Source organism: Octodon degus, unplaced genomic scaffold (assembly GCF_000260255.1).
Source record: "Octodon degus isolate 3935 unplaced genomic scaffold, OctDeg1.0 scaffold00033, whole genome shotgun sequence".
NCBI classification, from domain to species: Eukaryota; Metazoa; Chordata; class Mammalia; order Rodentia; family Octodontidae; genus Octodon; species Octodon degus.
The window spans coordinates 4,137,560-4,149,834 of NW_004524609.1; the positions used below are offsets into that span (position 1 = coordinate 4,137,560).

Consider the following 12,275-nt stretch of genomic DNA (forward strand, 5'->3'; position numbering starts at 1 on the left):
CAGCTGAGTGTGTCCTCATGGCAAAGCACAAAGACCTTTTTTCCTTGAAAAGGAATTTCAACATTGTCCTTTCCCCTCACAGTGTCCTAAAACTTCAAAGAAGGAGGGAGATGGGTTTTCCTGTACTTCAGCATTCTTTGAAACTGCTGAAGGCAGGCTGGCGGTCAGGGGCATAAATAGTCCCGGGAAAGGCCTTGAGACTCGTCACTCCACAGCAAATCCACATGTCTCTTCAATGGCTGTTAGCAGCTTTTCATAGAGCTTTTCATAGCTTTCGTAGGGCGGAATGTCTATTCGATTGAAGCTGTGAATAAACAAACCAGACTTCACACAGTTCATTCAGAGAAGCAAGGCCTACCGACACGCATGGACACAGGCCACAGTTCTTTGGGCCACAAAAGCTAAAGGGCTGCGCTGCTCTCGGTCCACTGCCACCCTGCTGTTTTTCTACTAATATATAGGTAGTTTTATATCACTTTTTTGAGTTGCTTATTTCTCCCACAGGTCCTCCTACTAGTGGGGAAATAAACGAGAAGTCAAATCCACCCGGAACAACCCCTGATGGACAGTGGGAACAGCCACAGAACCACTCACCACGTGTGCGCTTTGGGCAGGTTGTTAGTGCAGGCGTCGATCTGGTGGATGGTGAAGAGCCGGGGGCCCGCGGCACCTGCACGGAGGGAAACGCGGGTCAGACCGCGCAAGGCACGGCCCCACCGGGCACCAGAGCAGGGGGGCGCGCAGCGCAGCGCAGCGGAGGAGGGAAACGCTGCACATGCGCACGCGCTTTCCTCAGGGTAGCAGGAAAAGAATCCAGGTTTGATTTTATTTTATTTTTTATTTTTTGGCGGAACCGGGGATTGAATTTAGGCCCTTGAGCTTGCCAGGGAAGCACTTACTCCACTGAAGAATCCAGGTTTTAAAAGCTGGAATTGACCTTGGCCAAGGCTGGCTGCCTTCACAGGCTAGCATTGCAGTTTAAGAAAAAGTTCAGGATTGAGGTCCTTTTGCTAACTTCTGTTTTATAGAAGATCAGTATCCCAAAAAGAATAAGAAAAAAAAAATGGCCAAGATAAAACATAGTGTAGAGCGCACACTCAGAAGATGGCAGCCTAAGGCAAGCTTAGACATCATGACCGACCGGAGCCACGCGGGAACGGCAGCACTGGGGGCGCCAGTTTACAGACACCCCACACACGTGCACGGAGGGCAACGGAGCGTCCGGACCCCCAGGAGGGCGGGAGCCCGCAGCGGGCTTTGCCAGCACACTGCGAGCGGGCCTGGGCGGCGAGGAGGAGGAGGCCGCCCCCGGGAGCACGCCGGTCCCCAGCCACAGCTCAGCCACAACTTAAGCGGCTTACTCCATGGAAAACAACTCTTTAACAACGGAACAGGGTTTTAAGTCAGTAGTCGGGTGCCAGGCAGTAATTGCGGGGCTCTGGCCAAACAGATGGCCTCCGCAAACCATGCTGCCCTTCTGGTGAGAGAAAGAGTGAGAAGCGCGGCGGCGACGGCCGGCCCTCGGGGCTCTGCCAGGCCGGGAAGGGAGCGCGGAGGCAGAGCGCTGCGGGGCCTGGACAGCAGGGGACAGCGCTGCGGCCAAGGCGGGGGCAGCGCAGGAGCACCCGCGCACCGCTGGGGGACGAGAGCGGGAGAGAGGGAGGGAAGGGAAGCAGGCGGCCCGCGAGGGCGGGAAGGGAGGCAGCTCGCGAACCCCGCCCCCCAGCCGCCCCGCCGCCTGTACCTTGCAGTGCCTTGAAGCCCTGCAGAGGCACTCTGGACGACCCCGTCACAAACTGTAGCAACCGTGCTCGCCGCTCTTCATCAAAGAACTCCACAGCTTTCCAAAACCACTTGACGACGTTGCTGTCTGGGGTGCAGTGTTTTAACCGCGTGTTCACTTTCCAGTCCCCGACGTCTATCTTTCCCAGTCCGCAGATAATGAGCTGGTAACACAGTGCACAAGCGATGAGCAGGGCCGGCGCTGCGCCACCAAGTCCTCCAGCTTTGCAGCGCTGGCCCTCGGTTTGTTTTTTTCTTTTTGGCGCTGGGAGTCGAGTTCACGCCCCTTGCCCTTGCCAGGCGGGTGGGGTGCCGCGCAGCCACACCCATTACTTGGTATGTTTAACCAAAGATGCACATGAGAATTGTCTGGAACGCTTTACAAATGCGCACACCCGGTCCTCGGCCCAGAGGTGATTCTGTGCATGTGGGTGACAGGACTAAAAGTTTCTAAAAATTTCCTAAGCACTTCCAGAGGTATCTGCTCACGGTGGATTCCCTTCCCAGTGTCTGAGGACCACCGCTGTGATGGACTCAACAAACATGATAAAGTCACTGGGAAAACTTCTAATTTTGAAAAAACTTATAAAATTTAAAAAAAGAAAAGAAATCAAGACCCAAAAGGTAAATACAATGGCTTTATGGCTGGACGGGTGCGTTGTTCTGGTCTCCACACTCTCAGCGCTGAGCGCTGGGCCCGCCGGGGCGGGCGGGCGGCTGCACTGCTCGCTTCCCGTCAGCGCCTCCGCATGCACGCACGCAAGCACGCACGCAAGCACGCACGCACGCGGTGACCCAAGAGCGCCGAGTGACGCACGCACGCACGCACGCTGGGCCCGCCGGGGCGGGCGGGCGGCTGCACTGCTCGCTTCCCGTCAGCGCCTCCGCATGCACGCACGCAAGCACGCACGCACGCGGTGACCCAAGGCGCCGAGCAGGCGCCTCCTGCCACGCCCGCCTGACGGCCTCACCGCGGCTCGCTAGGCGTGCGGCGTGCTGCTGTGGCACCGCGGGCCTGTGCATCTCTTGAGGGCCCGAGGCCAGCTCACATCGTCAATCTAACATGTTTTTATAGTCAGTTATATGTAGTATAAAACACAATGCAGGGGCTGGGGAGATAGCTCAGTGGAATAAGCGCTTCCCTGGCAAGCTCAAGGGACTGAGTGAGTTCAATCCCCGGTTCTGCCAAAAAAACCAAAAGAAAACAAAACAAAACAAAAAAACACAATGCAAGTAATATATACTACTTTCACAGAATTAATCTTGTTAATCTAGTAAAACATTAAGTGCCATACACTTTTCTATGAATTTTAATGATTAACAGTAAAAACTATCATAAATCCTATTCCTATTGGATGAAATCTTAAACAAAGCTACTATACATATAGACTTCTAACAGAATTTAAGTCACACTGAACTGGTAACAGGTTGGCCTAAAAGCATTTCAAATGCTTTCTTTTTCTTGTTGGCGGAACTGGGGATTGAACTCAGGCCCTTGTGCTTGCCAGGCAAGCGCTTATTCCACTGAGCCATCTCTCTGGCCCCGCAGATGCTTTCGAGACACAGAAGATTCCACCTTCCCTTCAGAGCGGTGGCAATGACAAGGCAAAGGCCTCACTCAACACGGAGGTCCTACCCTGGGCTTCACTGCCACTGATGCCTGCGGCCGCGCCCCTGGCCCACCTGCTGAGCGTCAGCGCAAGGAGGGACACTACCTAGTCAAACGGAGGGACACTACCTAGTCAAACCCATCTTTGTGTATTTATTTGCTACCATGTCTGTTAAGACATGTAGCTACAGGGCCAGGGAGATAGTTCAGAAGAATATGCCCTTGCCTGGCAAACGCAAGGGCCTGAGTTCAATCCCCCGTTCCATGAAGAGGAGAAAAAAAAAAAGTTACAAAAGACAATGAAATTAATACAATCAAGTTTTAAGTTCTCTGGCGTGTTCACAGAAACAGTGTTAGAAACTGTTGAATACACCTGTTAGTTTATGAATATTGACAAGGGGGGAGCTAAGGTTTTGTTCAGTTTACCTTAAGTGCTTTACTTATTCTATGATCTTGTCTGCCAGATGTTTTCTGCCAGAGTTTAGTGCAAACAAACCCAATCTGACCTAAGCCTTTATCAAATACATTTTAACAGGGTGGAGACTAATACACTTTTTGGTTAAATCAATTAATAATCACTAAATCAAGGAATAGGAAAAACATCCAAAGAATTCATATGTGAGACATGAAATCTGTTTAAATGAACACAATAAAGAACTACAAGAGTTTCCAAAATAAGGCCTGTGTGGTGGCACATGCCTGTAAACCCATTTCTTAGGAAGGTAAGATAGTCGGCTTGTGAGTCAAAGGCCAGCTTGGCCTACACAGCAAGTTACAAGGGCTGGCCAAATAGCTCAGCGGATTAAAGCACCACCAAGCAGGTGTAGGGGCCGGGGTTTGATCCCCAGGCCTGCCCTGCCACCCCTGCCCCGGGGGTGCAATTGTGACTGGGCGTGGTGGCCTGTAATCCCAACTTTATCAAATACATTTTAACAGGGTGGAGACTAATACACTTTTTGGTTAAATCAATTATTCTGAATCTGTTACCAACATTTCCCTTTTCAAACCTGCAGGGAGTGCTCTACGTTAATAACTCTTGGGAGGCTGTAAACAGGCAGATCACTACGAGTCTGATCTAGTAGTGAGACTCTGAACACCCTGTAGACCCTTCCCTACAACACAGAAAAATAAAAAATAAAAAATACACAAGTTACAGGTTGCTCTAGATTATATAGTGACATTCTGTCACACACACAAAAATTTAAAATTCACAATGTAAGAGAAATTGCTAACTCACAGAAATAAAACACAATGACATTCTAAACACTTTTCCTGTGAATAAGAATTCTCATGGAACTGCACTGTAAAATTCTGAAAACATTAGAAATACAACTTTCGTCTACGATTAAGCACAGCACTCCCTGAGCTTTCCTGTTGCTCGAGGTGATGTCATAGCACAAATGCACTGACCTCCAACTCCTTCTCGTCAAATGTCTTCAACAGATGCTGTGGAATTACTTCATTGAATCCTTTCTGCAGAGCCAGGAACTGAGCTTCAATGCCTCGCAAAAATCTCCAGTTCACATACAGTCTAAATATCGGACAGAATTTGCATATGATCATACAGATTCGGATCTGGTAATTAAAATTTCTTCTGCAGCAACACCACACTACACAAGCCCTAAGAATGTAACTTAAAACTATAAAACAAATTTTTTATTGAGAAATAAAAATGAATGAGACAGTCTCAAAGCTGAATAATAGGACAGTTTCGATAATCAACATGTAAAATAATTTAAAAAACTCTCAAACTAATGAGGATAAATAGATCTTCATCTGAGAGGAAGTTCCCAGACACAGAAAGCAGCACCTTTCCACCAATAAAGCACAATCATAAAACCACTTGTCAAATTCAAGAAACTCCTCAAGGAGTTGTGAGCTTAGATGGTTTTGAGGTCAAAATCAAAACACGGCCCACGCACGAGGCTCTGGGTTCAATCACAGCATCAAAAGAAAAACTGACAAAATTCTCCTTCTAAACTTAACAGCACAGATGCTAACAGCTAGAAGAGCCCAGTCAATCAAAAATGACCAATTTTCTGGCTTTTCTTGAAAGTATGGACTTGGGAGCATGGTGTAGTTACATCTGGGGGAAGAGGAGGCAGGGAACGCTCGGATCCAAAATGAGAAGAAAGGGGAAAAGCACTTTTTGAATAAGTACTTGAGATTCCTCCCTGGAGGCTGTAAACTCCGAAGATGTTGACTAACCGTAAGCACTCACTACCCTCCAGCTCCGCAGTGACGCAGCTCTGACTGGCGCTTACCATTCATGCACAAGCTGCTTTCGTTGACCCACCTTCCTGGAAACCTTCACCTCACACATCCAGAAATATTCTGAATCTGTTACCAACATTTCCCTTTTCAAACCTGCAGGGAGTGCTCTACGTTAATAAGAACATTCCTTAACTCTATCATTGGAGAACCTCAGTGCTGTCAGTTTTAAGAGACAACGAAACTGCTGTTGCCACGGCGCAGCTGGCCTCTCACACCCGCACGGGCCGCCGTTATTACTGTGTCTCACACCTGCACGGGCCGGAGAAGTTCAGGCAGTCACGAACTGGATCCTGCCGTGATGAGCTGCTGAGACCGGAGCTTCCCAGTCGCTTGTATTTTTAATTAGAAATGCAATATATCCTGCTGTGTGTATGAAGAAAAACCAAACCTTGCCTGTGCAGACAGAAGGCACCCTGCAAGGCTTTCTCCTTGAGCCATCAGCTCCATTTCCTTCTCCTAGGCCAGGGCTGGCAAGCCTCTGGGACACAGAGGACAGGGGCCGCCGAGCATGCGGGCCACGTCCCAGGCCAGCTGACCTTGGTGCTCAGCCCGCCCACCTTCCAAAGGATACGGAGTAACAAGCGTTGTCCCTACATACTCTCTCTAGGGCTTGCTTTTGGGATTTTACAGCTTATACAGGCTTTCTTTTACACATTCACATATTTCTACTGACTGCACATGTTAAATCTTATTACTGAAAGCATTTACTCTAAAAACCTTTTGGTAGTTCGCTTTTTTGGAGGTAACACTTGGTTGAACACTACACTCCTATTTTACGCACATGTGTTTCCTCAGGAAAGCCCTACACACAGAGATGCCAGCTGAAGGCCCTGTGCACAGCCCTTTTGGTAACTGTTACTGAACTGCTTTCCAAAAAGCTACAATGTTCACTTCCATCAACAATATATAAAACTGACTTCATTTTAAAAGTAGGAAGATTTAGCTGCATAATTGATACACAAGAGTGCAGTATACATGTTTCTGTATACACATAATAAAGTTCAAACCTCTAAATCTGATTAGCATAGTTTATATTTAGAATCTGTATTAACCTAATACTTGAAAATTCAATTTATTTTATAAACCCCGAGTGACGCCTTCACAGTGTAACCCTGAAGCTCTCAGTGCACCTTCTCACGCCAGAGCATGGGCACGCGAGGTGGCCTGCGTCCCCTGCTGGGCACGGCTCTCCCTCACTGCACCTGAGCTGGTGGGGGGACTCGCTTCAACCATAAGAGCACAGCAGAAGGCAGGTGGCCAGTACCTGAACTGGGCCTTCAAGTCCAGGCAGCTCCTGCTTCCGTGCTATGGGAAGCCAGCCACCCATTGGCCTGTCTCTTTGGGAAGGAGGATGTGGGGAGAAGGAGAGGATATGAGAGCACACGGGAAAGCCTCAAGCCCAGAGAAAACGCGCTCCCAGCATGGCTTGAGTGCCGCCACTGGCCCTTGGGCTTCGGAGCCATCTCAGTTCTGGCCTCTCAAATGTTAGTGAACATCCTACACTGCCCCTGTGTTCTCCGCCCAACTTAGCGACCTCTAAACAATGAAAAACAGTACAACAGTAGTTATTTTTAAGTCACTGAATTCTGTGATGGCGTATTTTGTAGCAATAACTAAAACTACTAAATACTTAAATATTTTTCCATACTGATGTCCTAGAAAATTAAACAATATTCTCAACCCTGACACCACAGAAGTGTTTACCTGACGTATTCTTTTTTATTTTCTTCAGTAACAGGGATACTTTTGCCATTTGGTTTAAGTTCATGCTGAATAATTTCACCATATGCATTATGCTCAACACAGAAGGTATGGTCCAAAACACCTGTAATATCATTCTCCCTAGACAGGAAACAGCGAGAAACACACATAATTGAGAAACCTGGAACACAGATCCTGAAGTGCATGAACTGGTGAGATGAGCGGAGCTGAGGCAGCTGCTAACACCAACGTCAGGTCAGACTCCTCTTCCTAGTTTCACGCTACCATCCCACCTTTTCTTAGGCAGAAAAGTCAAAGCACTTGAACATAAACACAGATTAATATTTTACTTTCCAAGTAGTGAGACCGAGCCACAATCAGAGCTAGACTTCGTTAGTCATGGCCTAGATTAGTCTCAGCTACAACAAGCATTCAGTGAAACAACCCCTTGAACCCCAGCACCTTGAGTATCTCAGTGAGAAAGCAACCTGTGTATTTTGTAAAGATAACTGTTGTACTGCCAATACAGCTTCCTCAACCAACTAAGAAGACTGTAAATAGAGTCACTGTTTCATTAACAATCAATGAGAGATAGCTGCAGCAGCTTGCGCTTGTATCCCAGCACTGAATCCCACCTAGGACTGGAGATGACAGCAAGTTCAAGTCCTACCTGGCAATTTAGCAAGATCTTGCCCCAGAAGAAAAGAAATAAAAATAAAAAAGGTCTGGGGTGTAGTTCAGCAGTACAGAGCCTCAGAGTTCCACCCTTCATACCACAGCTGCCTCGCTATCAACAGTGCCAGGAAGCTAGCGAAGCTTGCATCACGTTGAAGAAGTGCTACACACAGTACTTCTCTTTGGAGCCAGGGTCTTGCTACGCAGTCCTGGACGGCCTTGAGCACACCATGCCCTGCTGCAATGCAGCACTTTATAAACTACAGGTAGAGCACCCCTAATTTGAAAATCCAGAACGTTTTTAGGGGTAACATGATACCACAAGTAGAAAATCCCACACCTGACTGTATGCGACAAGCTGAAGTCAAAACAGAGGAATACTAAAAATATTTTTTAGAATTATCTGTAGGTTGTATACATACATAAGATACATGAAATAAATGAATTCTGTGTTTAGACTTGGGTCCAGTCCTCAAGATCTCAATGTAAATATTCTAAAATCTGAAAGGATATAAACTCTGAAACACTTCTAGTCTAAAATGTTTCACATAAGGGATGCTCAATGTGTGCCAGAATTTTTTCCTTTTTAAACTAATAGTACTCAAAGCCAGGGAGCACACCTCTAACCCTGGCACTCGGGAGGCTGATGCAAGTGGATCCCTGTGAGTTCATGGCTAGCCTAGGTTGTATACAAAGTGTATTTAAGGCCAGCCTGAACTACATAGGGAGACAGTCTTAAAAACAAACAAAAACAAAAATCTAGAAATACATGGTAACTTTAAGAAATTTTAGGGGCTGGAGAGATAGCTCAGTGGACTACAGCACCTGCTTAGGCAAGCACAGGGACTGTGGTTTGATCCCCGGAACCACATGCTGCGCCAGCCCTGCCCCCAGGGCAGGCTGAGCGGCCACAGTCTGGGCATAGTGGCGCACACCTGTAATCCCAGCATGGTGAGGTTGGAAGCAGGAGGATCACCACAAGTCCAAGCTGCATGGTGAGACCCTGCAACAACCTAATACATTTTTTAAAAAAAGAAAGAAATTTTAGAATTTCAAAATGTATAGGAGAGCAAAAGGGGAAACATTTTATGTGGTCCTGTCACACAAAATCACACTTTGTACTTCTGTACATATTTTCAAAAATTTAAGTTAAAAGGCATCAGTTTTGAAATTTTTTTTTTTTTTTTTTGTGGAACCGGGGATTGAACTCAGGCCTGTGTGCTTGCCAGGCAAGCACTTATTCGACTGAGCCATCTCCCTGGCCCTTGAAACATTTTTTGTAATGCTCATAATCTAACTACAGAATAATGAACAGATAAAAGACTCAGTACAATACATACAGTATCCACACCAAACTATTGTGAAGGTCTGGATCAACCAACTCCATATCATCCAATGTAATCGACTTTCCAAGCAGCTGTTTATAGAAAGGCAAAGTGAAGCCCCCATCGATGTAATGTCCGTGAAACACAGCCATCCCCATGATTCGTCCAACGAAGTGGAAATATGACAAATGTTCCTGAAATTGAAAAAGTCTATATAAATACTCAAATTAGAAACTATCCAGGAAGTTTTTGATAAAAAGTAAATATTTAAGCAACACCAAGCTTTATTAGTATCAAATTTATATGTTACATCTATTTAAATAGAAGAAGTTATATATCAAAGCACAGTAATCCCCAGGGAGTGTTTCTGTGTAGTACATTCAAGATTCTCTGCATCACTATAAAATACCATTTGAGGTCAATGCCTCTCAAGAAGTGAAGGTACTCTACAAAATTCATCTTTTAGGAAAGCACATTAAATGATCACACCACTGCAGCTTCTGGAAACCATCTCAAACCCCACTGTCCTCTTCTCATCTCCTGGTGAGGCCCCTGCCAGGGAAAAATGCTTTCACTCCTACATATCCCTGCTTCCTTGACAACTAGAAACTGAATTTCAAACTGCTACTGACTTAAGAGCAAGATGTGGTGTGAGACGTGGACTGGTCATGAGTCTGTCATCACTAGCTTTGTCTATCTGGTCAGAATAATTAGTCCCTGCAGGACTCTAGATCTACATCTGATCCCATGAGATAACGATGGCATCTGAGGAGGCTTTGAGAAGCACAGTGAGGTGGTGGAACCTTCAGCGTGGCTGGCTGACGGGATAGGGTGAGCTGGCAACGCCCACAGTGGATTCGCCCAGAAATCCACCTATAAGTCATCCTTCCACCAAGAATCCCGGCAATGAATCCAGCACACTGCCATGTTTGGATATATCTGATTTTCATCATACATTTCCTTTGCTAGTTGGGTGTTTGCTCTTTAAAATTCTTTTACTTCTGTATTTAACAAGCAACTCTGGGGCAACTCCTGTCTCTCAGAGCTATTCTCATTCCCTAGTCCTATTCCTCAATAAATTTTCCTATTCTTAAAAAAAAAAAAAAAAAAAAAGCAAGGTCAAATAACCTAAATGTTTTTTAAAAGTAGCTTTTAATTTTAAGCTCATCTTTAACTCCCTTAGATCTTAAAAAAAGAGTAACATGTTCATTACAAAATATTTAGATAACATATAAACCAAAAAAGAAACTTTTGAGGGAGTACTGGAAACTGAACTCAGGACCTCATGCTTGCCAGGCAGGTAGGTACTTGTGCCACTGAGCTATACCCCTGGCCCCCAAAAAGAAACTTTAACATCACCCACTACCTAACAGCCAGAGATAACCATTGTCAGTATCGTAGTGTATAGCCTTTCAATGCTCCCAACTGTGCCAGGTGTGCTGGCACACAGGTGCAATCTCCCCACTCAGGAGGCTGAGGCAGGAGGATCACCATAAGTTTGAGGCCAGCCTGGGTTACACAGTGAGTTTAAGACCAGCTTGAATTACACAGTGAGATCCTGACTTTTAAAAAAGTTCACATTTATATGTATTTATCAAAGTTGTAGCATACTTTTTGTTCTTTTGTTCTGGAAACAGGGTCTCACTATGTAGCTCAGGCTGGTCTTGAACTCATAGCAATCTTCCTGCATCAGCCTCCCCAGTGCTGGGACGATACATGTGTAGAACCACGCCCAGCCTTATTTACATTTAACACATCATGAACACATTATCGTAGGAGGGGCTGTGCAGTACGTCCTTGTATGAAAAGATAACAGGTTCAACATAAACAAGTTCATAGCAACTGGTAACATTCGTAAGTGCTTTCTAATGTATGAAGGAGTCAATAAAGCATAGTATTATGCTAAGTGCTCAAAGCATATAGTCCTGTTGAACTCTCCCAACTTCTCTCTGCAACACCAACTATATTAAGTATTATCAGCAATAAACTGAGCCTTCAACAGGCATGGTGGTGCACACCTGCAACCCCAGCACTCAGGAGGCTGCAGCAGTAACAGCACCTCGAGTTCGAGGGCAGCTTGGGCTGCACAGTGAGTTCAAGGCCAACCTGAGTTACATAGTGAGACCCTGTCTCAAAACAAAACAAAACAGAACAACTGAGGCTGAAGTCAATGAACTTGCCCAAGGACATAAAAAGCTATTAAATGAGACTATGATATCATTCAACATCTTCTGAAGTAATTCCAGAATCTATGCACATACTCAATTATATTATTGTTTTATAATTTAATCCTCATGCTTGTGAACAACTGTGTTGCTTTCAATTGAGGCTATTATAAATAACAAATAACCCTGTGCCTAGATTGTTGAACAAATCTATAATCGTTTACTTGAGCACATTTTCTATAAGAGGAGTTGCTGAGTCAAGCGGCAGGGCTATGACTGGAAGAGTAATTTCTATGTAATGCAGCACACTGACACATGAAGGTGAAAGGTCCTGCAGTGCCAATTTAGCCCACTTCAGAGCCCCTGAAAGCCATACCGGATTTACTGCAGAGTCAGGGTTGATCTGCAGAGTGTAGATGTCATCTCTTGAGTACTGGAACAGGCCATAGTACGGATTCAGCATTTCATGTGACAGGAGATACAGCCATTCCCTAGGAAACAAGATGTGAGAAGGGAATTGTGTTATATTCATCTACTGACTCATTTTGGTAGTGCTGTGTATTGAACCTCGGCCCTATGCCCTGAGCTGAATCCCCAGCCCATTTTTAAATTTATGGACCAGGTATCACAAAGTCGCCCACATTGGGCTTGGACTCACCATCTCTTGCCTCAGCCTGCCAGAGCGCTGGGATTGCATGCCTGCAACCACAGGCTGGCTATCAATACATTTTTATTAAGATATGC

The 12,275-nt window shown here is 45.9% G+C and overlaps 1 protein-coding gene across 1 annotated transcript in view; it reads right to left on the reverse strand.

Annotated features, from left to right (window-relative positions):
* Positions 1 to 12,275, reverse strand: part of Smurf2 (SMAD specific E3 ubiquitin protein ligase 2) — a 66,008-nt gene continuing 53,733 nt past the window's right edge. The window contains exons 12-18 of the mRNA XM_023714115.1: positions 11,908 to 12,022; positions 9,382 to 9,560; positions 7,370 to 7,507; positions 4,802 to 4,922; positions 1,745 to 1,946; positions 595 to 670; positions 1 to 304 (exon numbers count right to left, since the gene is read on the reverse strand). Of these exons, the coding sequence (XP_023569883.1) occupies positions 205 to 304; positions 595 to 670; positions 1,745 to 1,946; positions 4,802 to 4,922; positions 7,370 to 7,507; positions 9,382 to 9,560; positions 11,908 to 12,022 (931 nt within the window). The 3' untranslated portion in view covers positions 1 to 204. The remainder of the gene's footprint in view (positions 305 to 594; positions 671 to 1,744; positions 1,947 to 4,801; positions 4,923 to 7,369; positions 7,508 to 9,381; positions 9,561 to 11,907; positions 12,023 to 12,275) is intronic.